The sequence below is a fragment of the Apium graveolens genome, chromosome 2 (genome assembly GCF_009905375.1).
Source record: "Apium graveolens cultivar Ventura chromosome 2, ASM990537v1, whole genome shotgun sequence".
In the NCBI taxonomy this organism is placed as follows: Eukaryota; Viridiplantae; Streptophyta; class Magnoliopsida; order Apiales; family Apiaceae; genus Apium; species Apium graveolens.
The window spans coordinates 9868930-9883185 of record NC_133648.1 but is presented as its reverse complement, the minus strand read 5'-3'; the positions used below and the strand labels follow the sequence as shown (position 1 = coordinate 9883185).

The 14256-nt window shown below is 38.9% G+C and overlaps 1 protein-coding gene across 1 annotated transcript; it reads right to left on the bottom strand.

The window, feature by feature from the left end:
- Positions 1 to 2746: 2746 nt before the first annotated feature.
- Positions 2747 to 4080, bottom strand: LOC141685325 (uncharacterized). The gene is made up of 2 exons (XM_074490435.1): positions 3588 to 4080; positions 2747 to 3279 (listed from the first exon to the last, which is right to left on the bottom strand). Exons 1-2 carry the CDS (start codon positions 4078 to 4080, stop codon positions 2747 to 2749), a joined length of 1026 nt encoding a protein of 341 aa, XP_074346536.1.
- Positions 4081 to 14256: the final 10176 nt, after the last annotated feature.

Sequence of the window (14256 nt, the reverse complement as noted above, 5' to 3'; positions counted from 1 at the left end):
AAAGATGCAGAGATTCTTAAGTTGCAATTGGAGAAGGCGCACCTTCATGGCCATATTACATCCATGGAGAAAGCTGTTGATGAGGTTAATTCTGCAAACTCCAAAATGCAACTGGACTTGGACCTCCTAAATGATGTCAGGGTTCATGGTTGGAAGGAGGTGGAGAAGCTAGTGTGCCAGAATGGGTTTGCAGCTGGCTTTGAGGAATGGTGTTCTGGGTTCATAGCAAATGACCCTGAATACACCTTTTCTAAATTTGATGAAGATACCCAAAAATGGGTGGCTGATTTCAAAGTCAGATCTGCAGATTCCATTAAGGATAAAAGGATCATCTTAGGCTTGGAAAAGGACGACGCGTCCCTTGCACCTTCTCCACTTCAAGCCCAGCCTCCACCTTCTTCTCCAATAAACCAGGACAAAACTCAAGACGCGCCTCCTGCCTAGGACGCGTCTTCCTTTATTTGATGAACTTTTTCTGAACCATTCCAAGGGTGCAGGTCCCTTTAAGCCTTGCAATTTGTAATCTTATGAATTGTTATTCCTGGATTTTATTTGCTGGTACTTTTCTAAGGTTTTATACCTTGAATTATTTTTATGTATGTTTTGTTTTCCTGGTTATCTTGTTTTCACAGGATTTTTCAGCAAGTTATACATATAATGGGCGCGTCTTCCTTTACTTAAGATCACCTTTAGAACATCCTCCCCAATGAAGACGCGTCCTCATTTATCTTGCATCTGATTTTTTCTTAATTTCCCTTATATATATATAAATCACATTACTATTATCCCCTTAACATTGTAGACTAGGGATTATATTGTGAAGGCGCGTCCTGATTCCAGGAGGCCTCTGCCTTACTAATTTATCCCCCGCTTTTGTTTAATATGTTTCCTTTCGTTATATTTTCAACAAGTCGTGATAAGGGCGCGTCCTTGCATCAGGACACGTCTTCTTTATAATTGTATCCAGCTTCTCCTTAGTTTTTCCTTGTATTAAATCTTTAACATTGTAAGCTAAAAGATATCCTGCAAGGGCGCGTCCCTATATTAGGAGGCGTCTACCTTAGTTGGTAATTTGATTCAAGCGCCATAGACTGTCAACATCATGTGGGCGCGTCATGGAATTTTTCTTGCAAGTCGTCACCATATAACTCTTTGTAGGGCACGTCCTGCCTTGAGGACGCTTCAAGATATGTTATATTAGTCTTTGTATAATAGGATCAACTAACAACAATTATCAAGTCTTGAAATAAATTTTCAATTTTTTATTAATAATGCGCTCCAGTGTCCAAAGTGTACCAGTCCCATGACTACTATGCTCTGTGGGGAATTTATTTGAAAATACGATCCTTCAACTAGTTCTAAGGTAGATAGTACATGCACTACCCCCTAGGCTAGGAGGAACTTTATTGCTTCTAGTCTATGATTCGGGCACAACCCTATGTATATAACTGCAAATGTAAACATAATATGTAAGGAGCCAAAGCCGCGCCTTACTGATAATACTTTCGGAGATGTTCCGCATTCCATGCTCGCGGAATCAACTTCCCTTTCAAGTCTTCAAGGTGATAAGTTCCCTTCCACAAGATCGCTTTTATCTTGTATGGTCCTTCCCAATTAGCTCCAAATACTCCGTACTTGGGGTTCTTTGTGTTTGGCATCACCTTCCTGAGCACCAAATCCCCTACCTTCAGCAGCTGTCCCTTTACCTTCTTGTTGTAGTACCTTGCAGAACGCTATTGGTATGTCGCGAGCCTTAGCTGGGAGTTTTCCCTTGTTTCTTCCAAAAGGTCCAAGCGAAACCTTTGGTTAACTTCTGCATCTTTCTCCGTGTAGCGATCCTGAGTCGACTTCCATAGGAACCATAGCTTCGTACCCGTAAGTCAGCATAAACGGAGATTCTCCCGTAGTTGATCTTGGAGTAGTGTTGTAGGACCACAATACTTTTGGGAGTTCTTCAGGCCAATTCCCTTTGCACTCCTCCAGTTTGGTCTTGAGGGTGTGCTTAGTTATTTTATTGAAAGCCTCTGTTTGTCCATTACTCTGAGGATGATAAACCGCTGCAAATTCCTTTTTAATCTTCAAATATTCACACAACTATCGCAACTAATTTCTATCAAACCATTTTCCGTTGTCAGGAACAATTTTGTAAGGAATTCCAAATCTGCACACAATGGAGTTGAAGACAAAGTCTTTGATTTTCTTTGCAGTGATATTCGCCAGCGGCATAACTTCTGCCCACTTGGTGAAGTAATCAATCGCAACCACTGCATACTTGACATCTCCTTTAGCCTTAGATAATTCTCCAATAAGATCAATCCCCCACATGGCAAATGGTCATGGGCTCACCATAGGCGTCAAGAGCGTCGCTGTCATTTATGAGTAATTTGCAAAGTGTTGGCAGCGATCGCATGCTCTAACGAAATTCACGACATCCTCCTTCATCGTAGGTCAATAATAACCTTGGCGTAAAACTTTCATCGCCAACGAGTTACCCCCGAGTGATTACCATAAATTCCTTTACGTACCTCCCTTAAGATGTAATTTCCCTCTTCTTCATCGACACATCTGAGCAGCGGTTAATTGAAGCCCCTTTTATACAAAACCTTATCATATACCACATACCATGCAGCCTGGTAGCAGAGTCATCGAGCCTTGAACTTATCCTCAGGAAGTGCTCCCTTGTGAATATAAGCAAGAATGGGCATCATCCATGTTTCCTTGGGAGCTTTATCTACTTGCATCACCTCTACCTCTGAGATACTAGGAATCTCCTGGATTCTAAGGGTATAGATCCCAACAACACAACCTCCTGCTGGGACCCCATTTTTTCTAGAGCATCCGCGTTGCTGTTCTTTTCCCGCGGTACACATTCCAACCTAACTTCTTTGAACTTTCCAATCAGGCGCTGCGTGCACCTCAAGTACAATTCCGTTCGCGGTCCTTGAGCTTGAAACCCCCCATTCACCTGGTTTACCACCAGCTCTGAGTCACTCTTTGCAATTAGGTTCCGCACTCCCATTTCCAAAGCAATCTTTAGGCCATTAATCAATGCTTCATACTCCGCATCGTTATTCGTAGCGTAGAACTTAAAGTGAATTGCGCTCATCAGATGATGGCCTTCCGGAGACACAAGCACTATGCCTGCGCCTGCTCCTCCGTTATTAACCGCTTCGTCAACATGCAAAACCCACCATGGATGTGGAAACTCCTCTAAAACTTCTTCAGGAGGGGGCGGATGCACCGCCACCAGAGCTTTACCATCAATTTCAGAATCAAATTCTAGTACGAAAATCAGCTATGGCTTGCCCTTTGATTGCTGTGTGAGGCATGTATTCCAAGTCAAACTATTCTAGTTCCACATCCCACTTCAACTTCCTTCCCGATGACTCCAGTTTGTGAAGGATTTGTCGCAGAGGATATGCCGTGCGGACTTCAATTCTATGAGCCTGGAAGTATGGGCGTAACTTCCTTGATGCAAGGATTAAAGCATACACCAACTTTTCCATGCTGGTGTAACGAGTCTCAGCGTCGTGCAACCGCTTGCTTACATAGTATACTGGTGATTGTTGTGCTTCCTCTTCTCTCACCAGTACCACGCTGATTAAATATTACGAAATTGCTAAGTATAGAATCAGAGACTTTCCATCCAAAGTCTTTCCCTGCCCCTTTGACCGCCTTAAAAAATTCCTTGCATCTGTCAAACAATTTTGACACAAACTGATTCAACACAGCGATTCTTCCGATCAAGCTTTGCACTTGCTTTACATTTGTAGGAGACTTCATGTCCAGAGGTGCCTTGATCTTGGCGGGATTAGCTTCAATACCCCTATGATTGACAATGAATCCAAGAAATTTGCATGACTCAACACTGAATACACACTTCTGTGGGTTTAATTTCATTCGAAACCTCTGAAGAATGTTAAACATCTCCATTAGGTGCTTGACATGGTCATTTGCTTCCTTTGATTTGACCAGCATATCATCAACATATACTTCCATTGTTCTCCCAATCTGATTTTTGAACATCATATTCACCAACCGCTGGTAAGTTGCACCTGCATTTATCAATCCGAACGGCATCCCTATGTAGCAGTATAACCCCCAATCAGTGATGAAGGATGTATGCTCCTGATCAGGGTCGTACATGGGAATTTGATTGTAACCGGAGTATGCATCCATAAAGCTTAACAAGGCATGCCTTGCCATTGCGTTGACCAACTGATCAATTCGTGGGAGTGGAAAACTGTCCTTTGGCAAGACTTGTTGAGATCTGTGAAATCTACACACATCCTCCACTTCCCATTTGGTTTTTTTACTAGCACCGGATTTGCAAGCCACTCGGGGTAGAAAGATTCTTTAATCAAACCAACTTCCAACAGTCGATCTACTTCCTCCTTTAATGTTATCGCCTTTTCACCGCTCACCGGGCGACGCTTTTGTTGTACGCCCATGCAATTAGGAAAGATGTTCAATCGATGACACATTACCCCTGGATCGATTCCAACCATGTCTGAATGACTCCATGCAAAGACGTCAAGATTTTTAATCAAAAAACGAGTGAGCCTTTCTCTCATCTCATAACTTAACTGAGATCCCACCTTCAAAATCTTGCTTGGGTCATCTTTATCAATTAGAACAGATATTGTGTCATCAGTCGGCCCCGTTTTCTCAGCAGGCATAGGGATCCTAGGATCCAAATCCAAACCAAAGTCTCGGGGGTCTTCGACTTCCATTTTTGAATTTGAGGGCGTGTCCCTACATATGGGAGCATCCACCTTAGGACAAGGCATGGTTTTATGCATTGCAGGTGCTGAGAACGCGTCCTCAATTGAAGGAGCATTATTTTCTGCAAACATGGAGGGCGCTTCCTTCTTTCGAGGAGCATCAACCTCATGTTCATTTTTACTTTCCAAGAGCGCGTCCTGTCTTTGAGGAGCATCCACCTTGGGGTTACTTTCCAGGCTCTTTAAAATCTCACTCCTTCCTTCCAACTTTTCTCCATTAACTTCCATCTGCACAATATCTTCTTCATGATTCACCATTACTTCCTCCATATTGTGAATCCTCGAGACATTCCCCAGTGTCAAAACAGGATTCTTGGTTATATGAGTTTCTTCTTCCTCTGGATCTTCCACAAAATAATGGGCATGAACCTCTCCATTCGGTTTCACCCGAATGTCCGTCGCGTCTTCAAAGGGAAGACCTTTTCCTTCATAACTTCTCCTATGAAATTCTCTAACAGCCTTGTGATAGCAGTCACGTGATTCGTATTGCGACCCCCTCAGACTGCCCACTCCGTTAGGCGTTAGAAACTTTATCATTAGATGATGTATCGAGGTTATCACCCTGAACGCCCGTAACCAAGGCCTGCCCACCAGCACATTGTGTACGGAATCCTGATCCAGCACTTTGAAGTCTATCATCTGGGTAGCAGATAGAATTCCACTCTCCCAGATATCCAGCCTTGATCAATTCTTCAATCTCATCTTTTAAATGACGACATTCGTGGGTATCGTGACCAGTGGACTCATGGTACTCACGATATTTTTTCTTTTCTCTACTCTGCCACGAGGTCAGGCGGTCTGGTTTCTAGAAGATTCATCTGTCCTTGTTTACTTCAAAGATGTGATCAATGGACACCGCTAGGGGAGTATAATTACTCACTCTCTTTTCATAATTCGATGAGGGACTCCACTCTCTCTGCACGTTCACGGCATTCACCCTATTAGGACTTCGAGTATTCCGCCAATATTCTGGACTTGCAGACCTATCTCTCCTCTTAGCTCGCCCCTTTGAATTTTGGGCATTATCATTCTTCTTTGTCTCGGCAAGCGATTTCTTAATTGCCTTGAAGGACTCAGTTGTGCAAGTACATCAGCTAATGACACAGGGTCTTTTCCTTGCAAATGTTTCCATAAATCCGTTCCCACACGCAGGCCAGCTATAAGAAGTATTTTCAGTGTTTCGTCAGTTGCGCCTCTGACCAAGGTAGACTCTGCATTGAACCTTTTGAAATATGAAGTCAAGCTTTCCCCTTCCTTTTGTTTCACATTGGCCAGTGTGGTAACAGGCGGCGTATACTTTACCGCAGCTTGGAACTGAGTCAAAAACAAGGTTTTCATTTGTTCCCAAGATGTGATAACTCCTGGGCCAAGCTTTTGAAACCACTGTTGAGCACATTCTCTGAAGGTAGCCGCTAAAAGACAGCACCGTGCTTAATCAGGTACCTGATATACATCCATCTCAATATTAAAACGTCCCGAGAATTCTACAGGGTCGGAGTTTCCATGAAAGCGCAAGTCATTGGTTGTATTCCTATATCCCGCAAGTAGTTGCGCTTCCCTTACAACAGAAGAGAAATGGGATGGAGCTTGTGTAGTTGTTGTTACCCTACCTCCTTCAACATGGTTGAGCAACTTCTTAAGATCATTCATATTAAATGTCCCTACTTCAGGAATGGTTTGAACGTTTAGTTGTTGGGGTTGCTCTGCAGCTTGTTGTTGTTCCCCTTGGTTACCCCCCGGGTGTACCGGTGGATCTTGCCGCCCCTCGCCCTGAGGCTGCGGCTGTGGTATATTTCCATTTTGATTTTGAACATCCCCTGGTGCACGAGGTTCTTTCTGGCCGCGTCTTGGTATTTCATTATTGTTTTGCATCTATTCTTGAATTCGGACGTCGTTCCGGTCATGAGTGCGCGTCCTGGCTCCATTGCCTATAGCACTGTGAGAAGCCACGGGAACAACGATAGGCGCTTCATCACTGGAGGGCGTGCCCTCTCGTCTCCCATTATACGGTGCACTTCCATACTGGTATCCCATCCTTCCTCGTCCATTCTTCTGATAGTCGTGGCCGTAACTTCCAAACCTTCCTCGTGGAGGGGCACGCTCGTGTTCGCCGTGCCCAGCCTTCCATCCCTTGGATATGTAGGGGCACACGCGTTGTATCACGGGGCCTCGCTTCTCCGTCGTTTCCTTCCTTTTGCCATTCTAGCAGCATCATTCTCAAATCGTCGTCATCCAACCTTATGCCAAGCCTCCTCTTTAGAGTTGAAAGATCTCATCTCTCCTCATCTTGATTCTGAATATTTTCCGCACGACGACGCTCGTCCATCGTACGCCAGACCTATGTGGGTGTGGAGCAACCTGATTGCCGAGATGAGGCCTTTCCCTTCCGTCAGTATCCTCATTGATAAGCTCCACAATAGGCTCTACATCATCAGAGAATTCCAAGCGCCGTGGAGTGATTCGCAGGTTTCCTCCGCTGGCCTGGCCACGGGCATCCTGGGCATCTCCCTCTATAACGGGTGTTTTCCCCACAACGTGGCCACGGCGAGGTAAATGATGACCCCTCCATGTTTTGCGACGCTCCACTGTGCTCAGCCTCGAGTGAAAGTTGTTCAGAGTATCCCCTATGCGATATAGCTGCTCCAAGATATCAGCGTTGCTGATGAGAACTGGAGGTGTTCCTCCCACATCTGGAGCTCTCGGAGGATCTACTATGTTTCTGGGCACGTAGGGTTCATGGCGAGTGTAGCCTCCCTCGCCCTCTCCTTTAGATCTGCTATTACTTCCATCATAAGAACTTACATCATGATTGTAAGACATCTTTTCCTTCCAAGACTATGATCTTAATCAGCACCCCTCCTTCTAGCGCCAATTTGTTGATGGAGGAATCTGGTAACAACAAAGTTTGAGGTTTCTCGCCGGAATTAAGATCTACGACAGTGATTCTTCGCCGGAAAATCAAGCGGTGTGTGGTGGTTGTGTGTTAATTGGTGGCTGAGATTGATTAGGGCAAGTGGTGGCTCCTTTTCAGCTCTCAACTTCTTACTCCTCTCAATGTGCCTACGTACCCTTTATATAGGGATCAAGCCTGACGTAGTTCTTCGGGAACAAGAAATCTAATGGGCTTAGACTTCTTATCCCTAGGCCCGGTAGAAGCCCATCTAGAATCCATCTTCCACTATCTTTAGGAATGTCCAATTATGAGGCCCAACCGCGAAGGCCCAAGGCTCGTCCGTAATCGTAGGACTTCACGGATAATGTATCTCCTTGCGCAAGGATAACACTCCGCTACAGCTATCTCCCTTGATTTATGGACGCAGGTATAGCCACGGTTCACCCCAAATGTCAGACGCGTCCCTGTCCCCCGAATGAGGATAAACCACCAGATAACAGGACATGTGATCCCAAGCTTTTGGTGCAAAGTGCAGGATGACTCCAAAGTTCTCCAACGAGGATACCTGTTGAATACAAGAACAGAGTTCCCAGAGCACACACCAGAGTTAACCCCGCATCCCCAACGAGGACACCCTTTGAATACAGGAGGAGGCCTTCAGTCATCAGGCATGCCGCTGGAGGCCTTCAAGCTTTTCACGGACATCCCCCTCTTTGACCGTCTCAAGGATGGAATTCTTCCAAGAGTAACTACAACAAATACGTTAGTACAATCTCTATTCTCCTTTCCATGATCGCCTTGTCCTCCAAATATCCCTGCTTGCCTTGTCCTAAATGAGGACAGGCCCAACCATCCAAAAGCATGCATCCCCCATGGGAAGGACGCATCCTCTATGTGTGGAATGCACACAATTCCCTTGCATTACAACCTTACATGTGGATAACCCATTTTGTCCATTTTACTCAAACAAGACGCGCCCTGGACCTTAAACGCGTCCTAGCTCCCTTGTCAGGGCAACCTTGACTTCAATCAATTCATCTCATATAATATACTAGAAGTTGGACGCGTCCTATATGACGAGGGCGCGTCCTCCTTTAGTACATTGCAGTCCATAACCTTATTCTCCATCCTTTTGCTCCAATTCAGTTCCAATTGACCCGTTCTTGACCCGAAATGATCCATGACCAAATTTTGGGTATAACAAATACCAAGCTGGTCGTAATATCTATTAATTTCAACTCACAAGAAATAAAAAAAAATATAAGGAATCATGCATTTATAAACCGACAAGATTTCCATATAAGATAGTACGTTGATAATTAAGATCTTAAGAACCCAACCATAAGATATATCATGCATTTAGGTAAGATAGTACATAAACGCCTACTGATGGATGTCGTGGAACTTGCCCTTCCTTAGAGCGGGCAATCGGGTCGTGTCGTGTAATTTCGTGTTTCGTGTACGTAAACATGAAACCCATATCCGACCCTAAATGATTTCGTGTACCCATATATGAAACCCATATCCGATTCGAATCGTGTCTTGTACTTTCCGTGTACTTTTCGTGTATATTAAATAAAAAATTAATATAATATATATATATACATATAATATATAAAAAAATCTATTTTAATGTATAATTTAATGAAATATGGAGAGTGCATATATAAATACATATATATATATATATTTAGATAGTATTCTATAAAAACTTGTAAATATTTATATTATATTTATATTATATACATAAATATATGCATGTGTTGTATATATTAATTTATAAATATATTTATCTCGTGTAATTTCGTGTACCTAAATTAAAACCCATATCTGACACTAAATCTATCGTGTAATTTCGTGTTCGTGTACATTCGTGTTTCGTGTACCAAAAATTAAAACACATATCCGTATTTTTCGTGTCGTGTTCACGTGTCGTGTACCAAATTACCCGCTCTATCCTTCCTCCCTTCTGATTATATATACAAATATGTATGTATAGCTTTAATTTTACATTTCCGAATTTACCCCTGCAAAACTAACGTCTGTTAAACTAATTTGATGGAATGCAATCGTCCGTTGTCATGCGGGTGCCTGTTATTATATATGAGTCATTTTTGTGCAAAAAAAATAAAATTCAGGACATCATACTGCAATTAAGTCTTTAAAAATTAGTGAGCACAATTATAAATGCAAGTGAAATTATTTTAGTAATCCTCTATTTTCTTTCCTTCCTTTTTTTAACTTGGATGGTAAAAGAAAGCTCGACAACCAGTCAAAATATGCCCTACGTGTAGGTGGTGTTCCACATGTTTTTCCAGAGCACACCGTTAATCAGCAAGGAGTCCGTTTCCAGAGCTTCATAGACCTCACCTACCAATCACCTTTTAGTTTCAAGCTTCCTCCAATTATATAGGATAGGATACACGAATTTTATAAAATAAAATGAAAATTATTTTTGTCAGGTAATATAGGAGAATGAAATAATAATTGAGGATTCACTACAGAAGACACGGTGTGTCCTTTTCACAAATGCACAATACATTCATAGTCAACTTTTCTATAATAAATGTGCAAATTCTTAACTTTTAGTGTTCAGAGTATAACACTTTAAACACTAAAATTTAGGCATCATTTATGAATTGATATATTTTTTTATGGAATGTATTGTTATCAATCATGCAAAAATTAATTAAATATATCAATTAATACCTTATTATATGTTCATAAGTACATGATCCGATACTTAAATTCACTAGTAGTGTTATATATCCCAAATTTATTTCCTAAATTTTATATCAAATAATATGACATATACGTGACGGTTTTTAATTCGGGGACGCATATGTATGTACCCGTTGTCTATATTATTATTATTATTAGGAAACTTACAAGTTAGAAGTTTGACACATGGAAAACTTTTAGGGAAAATATTTGAGGTATCTGGCATTTTCCTAAATTCACAGAGAGATACATACCTATGTCCAAATAAAAAGCTGAATAATCACATAAATTAACGGAATGTAGATTGCAACAGCTATTCATTGCCACTAATAAAGTTGAAATTTATCAATCTGCAAGCTAACTTATCAAAAATTGATTGAATCTTATTATCATGACGGAGCTTTAATAAAAGTTTCAACAATTCGATGATGGAAGGATTAACTATTTTAATTAATATTTTTGCATAAAAATTTGAAAAAATGAGTAATTAACTTTTCTTTACATAGAAACCAACTCCATCAAATTAATTTGTCAATGAATAGATATAGCCTTTACTGGAGAAGTTGAACATCTTTATACATGTCATAAATCTGCGGAGCATTAGAATTAAAACTATATATTTTCACATGTACATCATAACACCAAAAACCATATAAAATAATCGCAGCTGATTTGAGAACTGCAGAAACTCATAATAATGCACAAACCAAGTAGGCCAAGCTCAACGGCTCAAGCGTTGAAATACGGTGCTATGCATTGATAAGCAGTACAGTATTAGAAGAAGCAAACACATAATGTAGTCGTCTAACCTAGGGGTGTACACGGATCGGGTTGGGCGGGTTGGGAGAATTTAGCAACCCAACCCAATTAGTTCGGGTTTTCAAAATTTCAAACCAACCCAAACCGTTTAAATTTGTAACCCAAACCAATTTGTATACTTCGGTTTGGTTCGGTTTGGATCGGTTTGATCGGTTTATTAAATATACAAAATTAATATAAAAAATTATAATAAAACATAAGGTTTCAAAGTTTAGAACACTTGAAAATAGTTCAAAACAATATTACAATCCTCCATATTGAATAGTCTTAAGCATCTAATTTTCGACATCAAAAGTACTAATAATATTGCTTACGCTTTAAATATTGGAATGAATCATAAATGCAAAAAATATAACATTAATCAAACATCTATTGTTGTTACGAAATGAACTATGAACACGGAGGTTACAAGTTACATTTAGAGTTAGAGATATATGGATATATGTAAATGACCTAAACATAATTTTGGATTAATTTATTAGCATGTACATATATATTTTAATCGGGTTGGGTTGGATTGGTTTAAAATTATCGAAAACCATATCCAACCCAATTAAATCGGGTTGACATTTTTTCAACCCAACTATATATCGGGTTGAAAAAATTCGGTTTGGTTCGGCCGAAATAGAGTCGGTTCGGTTTGGATTGGTCGGGTTGACCAAACCGTGTACACCCCTAGTCTAACCCTTAAAAATAGTACTGAATTGTTGCAGTACACTGACCATTTGGTTGGATCTGTATAATATATGTAGCACATACATTGCCCCTGGTCAGTTTCCCATCAACATGCTACTCTTGTGTGTCTGATCGGCACATGTTAAAATTAAAAAATGCATGCAATTGTGATTTGTGAGTGTCAAATCAAACAAACTAATTAGTGTTTTCGTAGAGTTTGATTAGTTTGGAATTTTCACAAGCAATACAATAGCTAGCCTAGCTAGGTCAACACTTTTTAATGTCATTTTACCTAACATATTAGATAATTAAATATTTACTTTATGTATTTGTAATAGACATTTCCTACAGTGTACCTCTTGTAGTTGTAGGGTTGTTGTACACCCATTTTCGTGTAAAATATAATATAATATATACAAACAAATAAATAAATAAGTAAATTTAAATATTAGATTTTTAATTAAGTAAAAAATTACAAAATTATATGAAATATATGAATTTAATTAAATCATCAATCTATTACTAATATATAAAAGACCAAATATTAAAAATATGGTAAGTGGCCATACTTTAATATGTTTTGTATTTTTTAGGTTTTATGATTTTGTCTTTCTATGTTTTGCATTCGGGCATGATAAATTTTTGATGTTTTGCTTATGATTTTTGATCATTAAATTTATCAATTCATGTTAGACGTGACATTAAAAATTTGATTGTTTTATTCTAATTTAATTGATATTGAAGTCAACTTACTCTACTAGTTTAAATTCTATCATATTGAGGTAAATATTATTCAAATTGATATTGAAGTAAACTTATTATACAAATTTATTTTTTATTACGATAAATATATCATAATATCTACTATATAAATATTATAAATATGGTCTAACGTCCTAAAATTAGCGTTATATAATTACCTAAAATTAACTTACTTTTCAATAAAAATTAAACTTATTTTCTAAATAAGGGGATAAATTCTATTATTACAAAAATAATCCTTTAGAAACTTTAAATTATTTTTCTACAATTAAATATAGCAACTTTTTTCTCTTATACATATCTATTTTTATACTATCAAAAGAGATTTGTTACTCCGTATATGGCCTTCAGATAAAACAAGGTAATCCAAACTTTCATATATGCTAGAATAAAATTATTCTATTGATTCCGGTAAAAACAAAATTTAAAGTAAAATAAATATAATTAGTTGAATTTGATTGGCATCATGTGTATACTATTGTTCGAGCTAAAAAAATTATACAATTGAACCTAATGAAACAAAATAATACTCCCTCCTCCTCCCAATGGGACCTTCATTTTTGAAAACAAATAATAACAAAATATTACTAATAACTAAATAAATTTATTTTCGGTTAAAATACATTGTCTTTTTTATTTTTTCTAATTAAAATATCTCTTTTTCTAAAAATGTCACGAATATATACGTGCGTAAAAGTATATATAATTATTATCAAATCATATCATTTAAAAAGGTCCGTGCATGGCACGGGTTCTAAGCTAGTCACTTAAAAAATTATAAAATTATGATTATTTTATAATTAAATCTACATATATTTATTATAAAAAAATTTATTAATAATAAATACTAATATATTTTTTTTTGCCAAATTTATAGCAGATTTCATTAATAACATGAAAAAAACTCAATCGAGACAAACCCCCAATTGATCATGCAACTAGGTTAAAAAATAAATAGACGAACTAAATAATTAGCCTCTTTGTTTCCGGATTGCTTAACTGACTGAATAAAAATATTCTGAAAATTAAAAATAAAGATAATGGTTTCTCGAGCGATCTAGCCTGCATCTCTACCGAAAACAATAGTTTCACAATTGACCCTCACATTAATTCTATGGGTTGTACAATGTTCAGAGGACTCAGTTGCAAAAACTGAGAGGGCCCTCGTGTTATGAACAAAAATATTTTGTGAGAGGTAAGCACATGCGATTTTCACAACCGTTTCAAAAGCACCCCAGCTATCTACCTGCCGGACACCAGCTATAAACCTGCCGAAATTGTTGTTGATGCGAGATATCCTGATCTCCCAATACATCGTAAAATTCATTTTCAACACATCGCATAAAGCGAGACACATTGCACAAAGCGAGACACTCAAACATACAAATAATAACTCAATTAAACGAAACGAAAAAGGACCGAATTTTTGAACAAAATCCGATATTTATTAAAAGAAAGTTAAAAATAAATGGAAAAAATGTTGTATGGATGAAGAGAGAGGATGGAGATAGAGATGAAGATGGGTAGAAAGGGTGAAGAAGGTGTGATGAATTAGGGTTAAAGGAAGATGGGGCGGCCGACTATCATCAAGAGCGAGGGAGC

What these genes read in the sequence shown, in the direction of transcription:
- LOC141685325 (XM_074490435.1), bottom strand. Translation starts at nt 4,080, where the DNA reads ATGCCGTTCGGATTGATAAATGCAGGTGCAACTTACCAGCGGTTGGTG. An exon ending in ATTTAATCAGCGTGGTACTG is followed by an intron (nt 3,280 to 3,587) that starts GTGAGAGAAGAG and finishes TTTTCGTACTAG; the next exon opens with AATTTGATTCTGAAATTGAT.